This window comes from Micropterus salmoides, unplaced genomic scaffold (genome assembly GCF_014851395.1).
Source record: "Micropterus salmoides isolate LMB-PRFRI ecotype aquatic unplaced genomic scaffold, ASM1485139v1 Ms_hic_scaffold_13, whole genome shotgun sequence".
NCBI lineage: Eukaryota > Metazoa > Chordata > Actinopteri > Centrarchiformes > Centrarchidae > Micropterus > Micropterus salmoides.
The window spans coordinates 31,284,381-31,298,883 of NW_024040374.1; the positions used below are offsets into that span (position 1 = coordinate 31,284,381).

The following is a 14,503-nucleotide window of genomic DNA, read 5'->3' on the forward strand; positions in this document are numbered from 1 at the left end:
ACAGAAGGGGGAGGGGATAAAATGGCACACTACATCATAGTGTGCATAGTTGTTGGCAGTGTGAGCAAAGAGGGTGAGAGTGATTTTATGAATACAAGAGTTAATCAATGATTAGCGATGGAGGAAAGTAGTGGGGTTATCCACTCTAACACAACATTCACTCAAACATACGAACCTGTCTAAACCCATGTGTGTGGCTGTTCAACACAGGCTCATTAGCAGGTGAATGAATCAGTGCGGCCACCCACATCATGTCTTTCATGACTGCCTTTGCTCACTCACACACACAGTGTCAGCAATGATAGACTGCACACACACAAATTAATCCCCCTTTCAATCTTGCTACCCTGCAAAAATGTTTAATGTTGTTAAATCAAAAACACACAATCTTTCAACAATTTTAATATTCAAAAGAAGACTAACACAATTTTGGCCCGTCTTCAGAATATTTAGAAACAGTGAATGTGACAGTCTGGAAATGATCTAGCATCCCTCGGCAAATACTGCTGTTGACTGAGACTGCACACTGGGAGAGCACTCACTGAATCGGTTTAGAAAATAATGCTGAAGCAGACAGACAAGTAAGACTGATCAAATTAACACTGGGCCCAATTCGGACATGCTGTGATAACTTTGTTGTTTGAAGTGTTATATGCAAATGCTTTCAGAAACTTTCAGAGAGAATATGTTGTAAAGAAATACCAAATAGCATAAAAGGAGAGCAAAGGGCATGACATGTATGAATAAAAATAAATACTCAAGATTGAGGTTCAATACAAAAGTTGGCCAACGAAAATAAAACCAAGTGACACCTCTGTAAGTAATTCTCAGACAACACCGGAGTTCCCCCTCCAACCCAGTAACAGGTTGATGCAGCTGGTAAGCAGCTCACTGGCTGTAACTCAGGACAGACTGGGCCTCTTTTGGACTGGTGGCTGTGTGTGTGTGACGCAGGGGCATGCGCCAATCGCCACAATACACTACTACAATGTGTCTTTCTGTTGTGCATTTTCCTTGTCTGCCAAAGTGGCGGATGGCCCGACGGTTTCACCTGCCACCTCAGATGCTAATTTCATTCCCTGTTTGACGCCAGCGTTTCCACAGTGTCAGCTTCTGTCAAGCCAGAGGCCGTCGTACAACAAGTCAAGGTACGGTGTAGAGTCCCAAGTTGATGCTTCCTCTGCAGACTGCTTTACTCTCTCGTGCCATGTGACCAGAGTGTAATCACAGCGCTTGCGATTAAAAGATTGCGTTTTATCATATCGCGATATTATTGCTAATGCAATTAATCGTTCGGCCCTAGCAGCGAGCACCAGCATATTGGCACAATCCTCAGTTAGTCCGCCTTTAAGTAACTTGTAACTGCCATTCTGTGGCATTATTGTAAATTATGTGTGTCACGCAAATTACAGCGAGTGAGATGGTGAAGACTTCGTGTACCTGAGTATTGGTAAAACGACAATAAATCTCAACTGAACATTATAAAGTAGGGCTGAAACGACCCTCAGCCTTAAATGTACAGACGTGCGTTTGTTGTTCTCCTGGTTGGGCCGTGAGTTTGGATTGTAATGTCAGTCATGAGTCACCTGGGTGTTGGGTATCTGCGCCTTACTGTAACTTGTTTAGCACTCGGGTGATGTTTGTGTTGGTAAAGCAGTAGTCTGGTTGTTGGTCTGTTGATGTTGTTGGTCTGTGGATGTCTATGAAGATTCTCAGTCATCCAGGTCATCGTTATCCAACGAAGGTTAAAATCAAGGGCAACTGGACTTGGTTGAAGATACTGGAAGACGTTTCGTCCCTCATCCAAAGGACTTCTTCTTTCCGTGTGTGGGTTTTCTGTAAACACCAATCTGCATCTGTTTACAGAAAACCCACACACACAGACCAATACCTACTCTTCGATTCCCACCACCCACTGGAGCACAAGCTAGGGGTCATGAGAACACTGCACCACAGAGAGGAAAACATACCAACAAGCGCCCAAGCCAGAGAGAAGGAACAGAACCACCTGAAGGGGGCACTTGCAGCCTGTGGATACCCTAAATGGACCTTTGTGAAGACAGCCACAAGATCCAAGAAGAACAAAACTACAGGGGAGGAGGAAAAGAAGGTCAAACGCAACAACATTGTGATTCCATATGTGTCTGGAGTATCAGAGAAACTCAGGAGGATTTTCAACAAACACAACATCCCTGTGTTTATTAAACCCAAGAACACACTAAGACAGATGCTGGTACACCCCAAAGACCGCACACCCAAACACAAGAAAAGCAATCTAGTGTATGCGGTCCAATGCAGTGAGGAATGCACAGACCTGTATATTGGGGAGACTAAACAACCACGACACAAACGCATGGCTCAACACAGAAGGGCCAACTCCTCAGGTCAAGACTCTGCAGTCTACTTACATCTGAAGGACAGAGGACACTCGTTTGAGGACCACCAGGTGCACATTTTAGACAGAGAAGATGGATGGTTTGAAAGAGGTGTCAAGGAAGCCATCTGCACCCGGGTCGAGAAGCCGCCATTGAACAGGGGAGGGGGTCTACGCCACCACTTATCCCCCACTTACAATGCTGTCCTTTCATCACTTCCCAGGAAACTCAACAAACGTAACCTATTGGCCTCAGGTGAAGATACCAACGATGGTCATTCAGTCTTGGCCACAGGTAGTCCCAACGACTGTAACGACTGTCGTCACAGCAACAAGGAACACTAACGAACCAGCGGTATCGATGACCCAGGCCAACGACCCCACTGAGGTTAAATAGCTGAGTTTCCCTGTCAGTCAGAACTGAAGAAGTCCTTTGGATGAGGGACGAAACGTCTTCCAGTATCTTCAACCAAGTCCAGTTGCCCTTCATTTTAACCTTCGTTGGATTGGTCTGTGGATATTTTCTGTGCGACACACAGACTTCCGAAAAGGACTAATAAATATCATCTATCAACGTACACAGCTGATCCCATTACCGGGATGGGGGGCGCCGCCGCCGCGCAAAAGTACTTCTTAAACAATTCATCGAAGAAATAATCTATAATAAAAAAATCATTGTTAGATGCAGCCCTATTATAAAGCAAACAGCGGTGGATCTGTGCTAACAACAGCTGAATGCCTTGCATCACTATAGGTGAGCCTGTGTTGTGATGGGAACTGGTCGTGTTATGGTGTTAGTGGACTGCATTTCGTTAGCTGCGGTGCTGTCGCTGTAGTAAAATAGGCTGTTTGTTACCTCGTTGTTCTCCCTCAGTATTGTTCATCTCGTTCACAAAAGAGATTTATTGTAGAAGGATTAAGCATGTCATGAGAACCGATACTACGTTACCAAGTCGATAGCTTCACAAGCTTACAAGTAATAAGGTGGTATTTCTACTACTGCTACGGTCTTATGTTGGAAAGCGGATGGATGTGTGTTTTTTCCCCCCTTACCTCAAGGCAGTCATTGAAGAGGAAGAGTGTCACGTATTCTCCACGGTCACATGGCTGGTCTCCGAGGGCAATTGTTTCTACTCTGTAAACCAGGCTGCGATGGGAGGACAGCAAGTTGGCCTGCAGAGAAGACAAAGAACAGAAATAAGAGGAAGTTGTAGAGAATAGAGGCTGATACAAAGACTGAGATGAGGTTAGAAAAAAGAAAATGACACAGTAACATGACAGCCAAATTGAGAGAAAATAGGATAAAGGCATGTATTGCAGAGCACACTGGGAGGTTACAGAGAAAAGAACGAGTACCAGAGGCTTATTTTATCATTCATTTGTTTCAGTCCCAACCCAATGTCAATTCTTTTCAAACTTCCAAATTATTTCTTTATATTATTAGACATGCTCATAATAATTAAATGATTAAATAATGTACAGAACAAGTAAGAAATGCACACAAGTATTTGCAGTGGAAAGACTTTCTACTGGCATACAGGTCATCTGCGTCTTCAAAAAATGATGACCTATATTTTGAAATCAAAATATTCCTTTTAAAGGGAACTCACACATCCATATTCATATATATGAAAACGGTAATAACGCCATTTTAATTTTTCCCATGGCAATAAAACAGCCTGTTGGAACAGTTTATTGCTGACTTGCTGACATCTGGTGAAAAAACATCATGGCATCACTGTGCATGTAAAATACACATGAAAATTTAACTATGACTTGACAGATCTGTACACAGTCTATAATAGGTCTATTTTAAAACATGCAGAGCTTTAAAATTTCTGTTTATTTTATATGAATTAGAGAATTCTAGAACTTGGTCTACACACAACAACAGATAAACAAACAATAGCAATCCTCAAACTTACAGGACAGCCATCAACCTCATAAACAACATCGAAGATCTGTTTCTGGCCTTCAGTCTTCCTCTTGTCCTCGTTGATGTGACTGGTGGGGAGGAAAATAATGTTACTGTTCATCTCAGTAGTGCTGAAACAATTAGCCAATTTGATCACCAGAAAAGTCAAATTCAATTGTGTCGTAATCATTGATCAAGGAAAAATGCGGACCGTTTGCCGACTCCACCATCTCAGGGATTTGCTGCAAATTTTTTGTTTTACATGATTGTGAAGTGAACAACTGTGGGGCTCTTTATTTTTATTTAGATATATATTTTAGTACCTCTGTCTGATCACACGGGGAGTCAGTTTTAAAGAAGAGCAGCATTTGTCTCCTAAACTGCACTTCAACTGCCAGATTTAAGTGGTGCCATCATTTCATGCATGACTCCTGTCTCTTCTTTATTATCCTCTACAATTATATTTCATGCCACACATTGCTTGAAAGTGCTCACATATTGTTAAAGTCACTCAGTTGCTTTGACTACAGCACAAAGGATTGCAAAATTCTGGTCTATGTTAAGACTTAGAAATCTTATCATGGGTCTAACAATGGTCAATTATTAGTGCGAATGCTGAGTGGGCATGCACACTTGTGACTGTAATCTTCATTACAAGTTGAACTTGGCCATAATGGTCCAGACTTAGTATGATAGGATTGTTCACATGTGGCGTTGGAAATGATCAAACAATGTGTGATTATCTCAAAAGAAAGGGGAAGGTCAAGCCAACTCACGTCATGACTTCTTTCAAAGACTCAATTGCTTTCTCCAGTGTTATCTTGTCTGGGTTGTCATCAGACGTATGCTTCTTTATGTCTGCATTGGAGGAAGAAAGGAAAGGTTTGGTAAAAAGCAGACAGGCAGGATGAGATGAAAATCATGAAAAGAACAGAGGGGAAGAAAAATGACAGACAGGTATCAACAGAAGATAATGGAGGAAGTAGGCGGGTATGGAAGGAGAAAGATAAGAAAAAAGGGACAAGGAGGGATGTAATTAGCACAATAAATGATTTTCTAACAGTTTTAACAAAGGGGTGTGTACGTGAGTGTGTGTGTTACCGTTAAGAAGAAGGGCCACACTGGGCAGTCTCTGTACAGGTCTGATGAGCAGCTCCACCAGTGACTGCCGGCCACACTCCGGCTTGGCCTGGTTGATCTGTAGAATGAAAGGGTTAGTGAGAGTCTGTTTGTGTAAACTGGAGCAATATACTGAGAATCTGGTACGAAAGAGAATTCAATTTTGACCATTCAACAAGCCATTTCTGCAGACAATATTTTCTGAAAAGGGCTTTGCCAGAAATGTACAAAGTGTCACTCATTTTTGCACTTTTAAATGAACAACCCCTATATGTTTTCATAAGATATTGGCAGTTTTTATTTGAATGTTTATGCAAACAGAAAGAGCACAGTGCTGCTAAGTGTATTTGTGGTTTTTACAATAAAAGTTGGTGAAATGGTTTCAGTGTGTGTATCAGTACTTTCAGCACATTATAGCACTTATAACTGTGATTATTTCGGTCACTATAATCATGATGTGAAATTTTCCATAGTGTTTCATCTCTACTTCCATTAGTGTTGTAGTACTCGAGACCAATCTTGGTCTTAAGACCACTTTTTGATGGTCTTGGTCTTGTCTCGGACTCGACCGCCTTTGTACTCTATCTTGTCTCGGTCTCGGACATTGAGGACTCTGGATTTTATTTCAAGTCCATAACTTTGGGAATATCAATAAATTGCTTTTGCATTGTCTGATTTGTTAACATCCTAACTTTGATTGGAAGTGAAACGTATTGCTTCAAATGCAACCAATAACCCTAATTAACGACTGTCCCCCCTCCCTGCGATGCTTACGTTGATATCAGCTCTTAGTGTTTGTATGTGGGTGTTTTAATGGGAAAGTGGATCTTTCAGATCACTTTGTGAACTACCTATGATTTCGTTCCACATTTTATTGAGTGCCATTCAATGCAGGTAACTGGTCTTGGTCTTGTCTCGGTCTGGGCGGTCTTGACTACAACACTGACTTCCATCCCACTGCTCAGCCGTGAGAGCGTTACTTTCCCTGTCTGTTGTCCAGCTCAATACAAAAATCCAACTACAAACCCAGGTCCAGAAATCAGCCTTCTCCAGGAGAAATCACTGTAACTCCGTAACTAAAGTGCATGTTAAGGGCACTGATAGATTAACTTTCCGGGAGCCCGCAAGAGAAACCAAGACCCACGAGCGGTAAAATATAGTGATAATAACAACTCTATTGTTTATTTTTCAGACCTTTACTTAACCTTTGCCATGTATGTGAAATACTCTCTGAAAATCCTTCAAATGAAAATCCTGCCAACAGTAATGTCATAACTACACATTACTTCATTATCAGGCAGACACCCTGATAAAGTACAAATGCAAAGGTCGTACCTTGAGAAAAGCGTGGAAACGTGGCTTTTGTTTCTCACACCGAACAATGGTCTCCTTGCTCATTTCAAAAAAGTTGACAAAAGGTGGGTAGGCCTTCACCAGCTCTTTAGACTGGAGAGAGAGAAGGTGAGGACAGGTCAGAGGCATTAAGAGGAAAACACAGATACAAGAACAAAGTTTCATATAGAGGAGGAAATCCCAGTTTAGATTTTGCATCAAGCTGTTTATAAACTAGTGTCATGAATTAAATTGCAATAGTTTGTTAGTGCTTTAACTGTGACTTCATTTCTGAGTAACTAGAAAGCTGTTGTAAGTAACTTCCAAAATGAATTTATTCTGATATTAGTAGGTCCTTGTTGACAGATGATTTTTAGATCTGTATTACACACTGAACAACTATGTTATCTTACATACGAGTGTGTAAGAAAACATCTGTATACTAGTAAACATGTGTTGGTACTCACATATTTGAGAATGATGTTTCCTACATTCTTGTCTTCTGACCAGTCTGTGAGGACCTCCTCAAGGTCACTCTGGTGAACAAACATCACACACAGAAAACAACAGGTCAACAACTCCTCTTCAAAAATGACACCATCACAAACTTTGAGGACACCCTACCTTTATTCTGGTGTGAACGTCGTAGATGTCGGGGATGCTGCCAAATATCGTCTTAATTTCTTCTGGGGCCAAAATGGGGCCGCCCACCTGTCCCTCTTTTTCCAATGGAAGCTTGAAAAGCTTCAAATAAAGAACAGATATGAGAGAAGCACACAAAGACACACTAACACAACATACTGGTTCCACAAAACTCCAGACATCTAAGAAATTCTCCAGATGCTTTCATAGCCTTGGCATCAGTAATACTATATACACTCACAAAACTATACTTTCATATACATGTCCTTAAGAGATGCAGCCTAATGTATGCATTTGCCTCAGTTTGCCTCCCAAGTTACATTTCTGAATGTCAGTAAACATGTCAGCATCTGAGGTTCGTTTCACAACTGGAGTTCATTTTGTCAAAACCAAGTGAAAAAATTACACATTGCTGCTTTTCAGTTCTAGTATGCTTCTTGTTCACTCTAAAACCTGGAGGGTAGTCTCTGATGTCACCCAGAGGTTTATGTGATTTGATTGTGAAGATCAATGTGGGAGGCTGCGGCCGTCTAATGTCTAACTCCAGAATCGTCTGAAAAATGGGCAAAGAGGTAGAGCGTCGGTGGAGCAGAGGCGGGCTGAATGAAGCCTGGTTTCTGCAGCTAGCCACATTTTGGCGGCCCCCACCTGTCACTCAAAGTGCCCGTGGCTTTAAATATGCTGAACTTTAAGCCTTAATACAATTTAAAACAGCAGAGTTATTTAGAAATTCACCCCTGTACAGTCGTCATTAATCAGGAATTTAGCCATTGTTATCAGAATTTTTTTTTAGTACCAGGCTCTAAACATGTTTATTTCTGCTGCTGGGCATTTTAACATGTGTGTCTGTGGGGAATGACTTGCTTTTGAAACCAGCTGCAGATTTTGGCTCCTTCGCATTTGCTTAATTTTTCAGCCCCCGAGGTTGCTGCCTGACACCTCTGCGTACTTTCAGCTACAGAAAAAATTCAAATCTAAATGTGTTATGCTCTTTAAGGACATTTATGCTTCTTTTCAACTTCTACCAGTTTTACATTTCAGCTTCCAGGTTTTTGAGTAGTGTAGAGTAATCCATTTGAGCTTTCAGATTTCTACATTTTCAGCAATGCTTTGCGATTCATTTTAGCTGTCAGCATTCACACACATTTTCTGCAGGAAATGCAATTTCCTAGTTAATTCATGAATGTTGAGTAAACATTGAGCTTTGCCATGGGTTCAATCTACTACAGGGCCTTAAATCATTCTGCTCATACAGATGTAAATCAACAAACAAAATAATGAAACACATTCTGTGGTAAACAATAAATGTCCCACGATTACATAAGTAACTTAATTTTGAAGAAGAATAACTGTGCCATGTAAGTGCCATACCCATATTAGCAGTCAACCTGTATTACTGTTGTGTCATATTGAAAAATGAAATTCATCCATGTAAACGTGCTTATACTATCAGCTGCCTCAGTAAATGGCTATGAGATGAAAAAGGAACCTGCTGCACACAGAAATACAGATCAAGTATAGACTCACTTCCGTTTTAACTGTGAAGTAAAAAAGGAGCATGAATTGACTATGAAATAGGCAGTAGTCAACAGCACTACATGGCTAACGCGCAGTGATGACTAAGTGACTGGATTGTGGAATCAGCCTCAACTGTGTTTTCCTCCACAGCAGTGGACTACAGCTTCATTATTAAAGTGATTTTAGCAGCATGTGGTAAGTTAGTTTTTAAAAGGGAATAACCTTCTATTGCCAGGTTTAGAATAAACTGGCCAACTTTATGCGAGGACAGGGAACTGTTAAACCCAGCGGAACACAACAGAGAAGACAGCTTACAAGAGAGGGAAATGGTAAAAAAGACAGTAAAGAAAAGTAAGTAAAATATTTTGAAGGGGAGGGAGACGGAAAGAGAAATTGTCAGGCAGGTCATTTACTCTCTCACTGGTCAGCTGTCTGACTCTCTGCTGGGATCAACTGATAAGACAGGCCAAGTGAGACAAACAAACAAACACGCACTCACATACCCCTCTAATGATTATAGCTTAGCCTGAAACTGTTGTCAGGGGCAACTGGAAGGCCAACCTGCGAGGGAGTGGTAAAATCGTCCACATTGTGCCAACACACACAGCTACCTGTAGGACGGTGCTTAAAATGTCTACATAGTTGCTCTCAGTCTGGTAGAGCTCCTTGGAGACCTGCCACCTGGCTGACTGCTTGGACAGAAGTGGCGTTGAACTCTTGGATGGCTTGGAACTCTCTAGAGGAAGACGACATGTGGGGAGGAAGGCAAACTGTTAGTACAGCACTGAAGCACGGACAAACGCTGCCAGGTGTCGGCCACCGTTTCTTTCTTCTTTTTTTGCAACTGCAATGAAATAAGGACAAAGAGTCCAAATAGCAAAACGTCCTGAATTTTTTTACTGAAAACAAAACCTGCAGAACAGACTAGATACTTGGGGACCAAAAAAATAAATGAAAATAAAAAGTGTGTTTTGTTTTCAGTACCATGTATTTTTACTTTTTTTTTAGGAAAAAATAATGCCTGTACTACCATTATCATGGTAAGCTGGTGGTGCCGATCTGGGTGTCTATATCATACGATTGCTGCTTGTCACTGATGTCAAGACACCGCCAGTGCGGGCTGATCTTTGCTGACCCTGTATTGCCATGAAAATTCCCTGGACTCTAATGACATTTAGTTTTTGGTCATTTGAAAGGTACTGCAGTAATAAACTTAAAATATTAATATGATATGCATACATTTGTTACTGCATAACTTTCAATTGGGCCATTACTAACAATCAAGCTTTACGTACATTTTAAGTACACACAGCACGATAACTAAACAAAAGCAAAAAGTAAGAATGAATTGGTGAATATTAACTGAAGATTTCAGATATTCATCTGCATGGCTCTGCTTTAGGTATAGCAAGGTATGCTTTGTATGTATCCCTGTGCTACACCACCTGCTGAATGAGGCATAAAGATATGAAAGCGCCTCAAAAGGTGCTGCCATGACTGGTGATAACTCTGGCTGGTTCACATTTATACTTCAATACAATAAAGGCATGGGTATAATCAATCGCGTCACTGAAGACATTTTTTAGTCCCACTGGTAAAACTGACACATGGCCTATTTATCGTTCCCAGAGTTCTTTCAACGCCCTAACAACTACTTTATATTAGCCTTTAAAAAGTCTGATATCTGTTAATATCAGCACAGTCATACTCTTGAAGCAAAACCTAACCTGCAGAAGTTCCTGGCTGATGCTCCTTTTCAGGTTGTTGAAGGATACCTGTGCTCTGGTAAGACCTTCTCCTCCTCTCTTCCCTGTCTGCCCTTATCTTCCTTTCCCTGGGTTTCCTTCTTCTCATCCTATTCCTGGTCACAGTATCGTCTCCTTTGCTCTCTGAACTGTTCCCTACTCTGCCTTCTGAAATAAAGAGGGGTTAATCTTGTTACTGAGAATCAACCATAATCACAGAAAAAAGGTTGTCTATGGTAACGGGTCAACCAGAGAAAGAAAAGGAGATTTAGGGCTGGATCAAGCAGGTGCTTTCCAGTCCATCTTTTCTCTCTTACCTGCGAAGGCCTTGCATGTCTCAGGGGTGTTCGAGATGTCCAGCAGAGAACCCATAGACAGGGAGTGCTCCGCTGATGGCCTTTTACGTGGTGGAGGGAAGGGGGAGATCTCTGTCTCCCTGGTGAGCTGCGCCAGTGTGTCCCTCAGACGCCGACGCTTACGGTTACTGTTGGGGGTGGTGAGGGACAGGAGGGACACTGCTTTCTTCATGGCTGGGCTGTCATTCTGAAGTATAGCAAGACATAAAGAAAAATATATTAAAAATTAGTTTAAGAAAAAGGCAAATTCAAGAGCTGTTAAAAAAAAAAAAGAAAGAAACCAACATGAAGGCAAGCTGCATGTCTTGCAAATGATGGAAAAATTTAAAACACCATGAAGCAAAAACCTTTTGCAAGTGATACAATTATCTGTTGAATGGTGCGGTTGGCACGTAACAACTGTAATACAGTGTTTCTTAAAAAAAAAAAAAAAATCTTTATCCACGGCTGTATTATGCATGTCATTCCAGTTAAACTAGATCTTGATCTTGATTGAACTGCGCTGTGTAAAGGAGAGCAGCTATTCCAAAATGCCAAACTTTTGTTGATGCCCTGTATTGGCTGTGGGACAGTAATACCTGAGAGAAACAACTCTGAAGAAATGTAAAAGATTCAGTTACAAGACAGAAAGCAGCCAGGGTGTGAACAGGTGGAACACCATTAAGACTGTCCAAAAGTGTGGACTGTTATTCCCTCTGGTACAATTCATTGTGCGTCTTCTCTCTATGATGGGAGGCTTTCTTGGCTGCTAGAGAGGTGTTTCATCACTCTGCTCCATTTATCACCCATCATCTTCCAATTTGCTCCTCCTCAGTTGTGGTTTAACTTGACCTACTTTTGAACCACTTGGTTCGAGACGATCACGGTGTCTCTTCAGGTCCCTGGCAGTGTGAGCTAGTTGTGAGGTAAAAGTACTCCCTTCAGTCAGGAATGCAAAACTCATTTAACAGAAACTTGGTGCCATCTGTTGTTGTGGGTGTATTTTAACATTTACACGTCTAGACCCCAAATATAACATGACCCCACATTTTACAATTCCAGGATGAAAATCCTGCCTTATATTCGGACCAATACAGTATATTGTAGGCTAATTTTATCCCACGCAGCACCGTGCACACACAGTCAGGAGTGAGAGTTACTATGGCTACGGGGATGCTCTCTGTTTCCTTCCGCACAGAACTGATGCCCTCTCCTAAACAGCCTGCATATGGCCCGTATGCCCATGCATGACTCAAAGTAACTCTGAGGGACCAACCACGCTATTCCTCAAAGGCTTATATCAAGTGATTATTGCCCGTTTTATGACTGACCTGAACCCTACAAGTCTGATAACACCCGCCAGGACTTAGAGAGGAAGCCAGTAAAAGTTAAGTGACAATAGGCCAATTTATGAGCCTCGCTAATCCATTCTCAGGGTGATACTTGGATTCTATTTTTTTTGTTTTTTTTAGATCTGGCCCTGCTTATTGCTGTGTTTCGCCAGGATGGCGGCCTGCAGGCCCTCTATCCAGAGACCAGCCTGACTGAAAAATGGAACGAACTTTGAGTTTACAAAACGCTGAACGCCAATGCAGCACCAGCACACCAAGCCAAGTGTCTGCACAAGATGGGATCCATGTTTCTGAGAGATGACGGACTCAAGCCAAGTCACCACTCGGGAACAACAATGGCAGATCTTGGGAACTCTGCAAGAGGAGTCAGCTGGCTGAACTACATGTGGGACCAAGCATCCAAACATGCCATAACAGCTCACACAGGAGAATCGACCGGCGCTTCCCTTCCAGCTCAACTTCACTGGCGATATGAAGGGGAAATAAAATACTTTTTCTGTGATTTGGGGGTTAAAAGATAATTTAGTGTTAAATCAGAAATGATCTTGCTTCAATAGTCATATTTCTCTGTACAGTATCTCACAAAAGTGAGTACACCCCTCACATTTTTGTAAAAAAAAAAAACCAAAATATTTTCATGTGACGACACTGAAGAAATTACACTTTTCTACAATGTAAAGTAGTGAGTGTACAGCTTGTATAACAGTGTAAATTTGCTGTCCCCTCAAAACAACACATCACACAGCCATTAATTATCTAAACCACTGGAAACAACAGTGAGCACTGCCTTAACCCTCATGGGCAGGAGTTCAACAGAGCTTCACCGGTTGCCACTGGAGTCCTCCTTCCACTCTCCCATGACGAATCACGGAGCTGGTGGATGTTAGAGACCTTGTGCTCCTCCACCTTCCATTTCAGGACACCTCACAGAGGCTCAATAGGGTTTAGGTCTGGAGCCCTGCTTGGCCAGTCCATCACCTTTACCCTCAGCTTCTTTAGCGAGGCAGTGGTCGTCTTAGAGGTGTCCTTAGGGTCGTTACCATTAGAGCCCGAACAATTTATCGGTTTACAGATATTAACGGCCGATATAAGCTACTTGCAGATATATCTGCATCAGTGTTTATAACGGCCGATATATGACTATTAAAAAAGAAACAAAGTCTCGGAACCTTCCCTCATGTCAGGGAAGTGTTGGATAGCGGGCGCTCCGCAGCTCCTCTGCTCAAAACAATCCAGCACCACAGAACAAAACATTAGCTGACCGGAGTCTACCGGAGCTACGAAGAGCAGTACTCACTTTTGTTGCAAGCGGTTTAGAGATTAATGGCTGTGTGATGTTATTTTGAGGGGACAGCAAATGTACACTGTTATACAAGCTGTGCACTCACTACTTTATATTGCAGCAAAGTGTCATTTCTTCATTGTTGTCACACAAAAAAATATAAATCAGAAATTTAGAAAAATGTGAGGGGTGTTCTGACTTTTGAGATATATATATATATATATATATATATATATATATATATATATATATATATATATATATATATATATATATATATATATATATATATATATATATATATATATATATATCTCCTTTCAGTTGCTGAATGGTGCATGAAGATGATTTCACTGGTCAATAATGTCTGTCAGTTATTCATTGCTGTATTCAGAATATGCTGCATTTATCCATTCATTTGTGTGTCTAGTATTTATTAGTTGTGTGTAATACATGTTTCACATATAAAATTGTTGCTCTTCGTTTTCTGTACCTTACTTTCAGTCACTTTACGCAACATCCTTTTTACCCCTTGCAACCTGATTTCACGTTAATTCCCTCACAAAACTAATGTATGCAGTATCTCAAGAGACACAGCTTGATGTAAAACTGAGTTAACTTTTAACTACACGTTAATAGTGGAAAATTAAAATGATTAAAATGCTGCTGCTTCAATACATATTGGCATAGAAGGCACTCATTCATATACTATAGACTACATTGGTATTAAAAAAAGATTACTGTGACAAATTAAAAAAAATTGTTAATCCAGTGCCTTTATATTGTTTGCATACTATTCTTATTCAAATGAGAGAAAAAATCATTTATATGTATTTGCATTTCACAAGTGTGCAGTATCCTTTATACACATTAACAATACCCATAATAC

General features: G+C 41.1%; 1 protein-coding gene across 7 annotated transcripts in view; it reads right to left on the reverse strand.

The window, feature by feature from the left end:
* The window catches only part of ect2 (epithelial cell transforming 2), a 55,229-nt gene that overhangs the window by 22,088 nt on the left and 18,638 nt on the right, over positions 1–14,503 (reverse strand). For 4 of the 7 annotated variants that reach the window (XR_005444153.1, XM_038716840.1, XM_038716837.1 and 1 more), the window contains 10 exons: positions 10,963–11,188; positions 10,628–10,813; positions 9,512–9,636; positions 7,365–7,484; positions 7,208–7,276; positions 6,744–6,854; positions 5,391–5,487; positions 5,066–5,147; positions 4,300–4,378; positions 3,428–3,547 (listed from right to left, as the gene is read on the reverse strand). Coding sequence is in view for 6 of the 7 variants with exons in the window: in XM_038716840.1 (XP_038572768.1) it covers positions 3,428–3,547; positions 4,300–4,378; positions 5,066–5,147; positions 5,391–5,487; positions 6,744–6,854; positions 7,208–7,276; positions 7,365–7,484; positions 9,512–9,636; positions 10,628–10,813; positions 10,963–11,188 (1,215 nt within the window). In the remaining variant the exon portion in view is untranslated. The remainder of the gene's footprint in view (positions 1–3,427; positions 3,548–4,299; positions 4,379–5,065; positions 5,148–5,390; positions 5,488–6,743; positions 6,855–7,207; positions 7,277–7,364; positions 7,485–9,511; positions 9,637–10,627; positions 10,814–10,962; positions 11,189–14,503) is intronic. The other 3 variants (XM_038716841.1, XM_038716839.1, XM_038716838.1) reach the window with 1 other exon arrangement.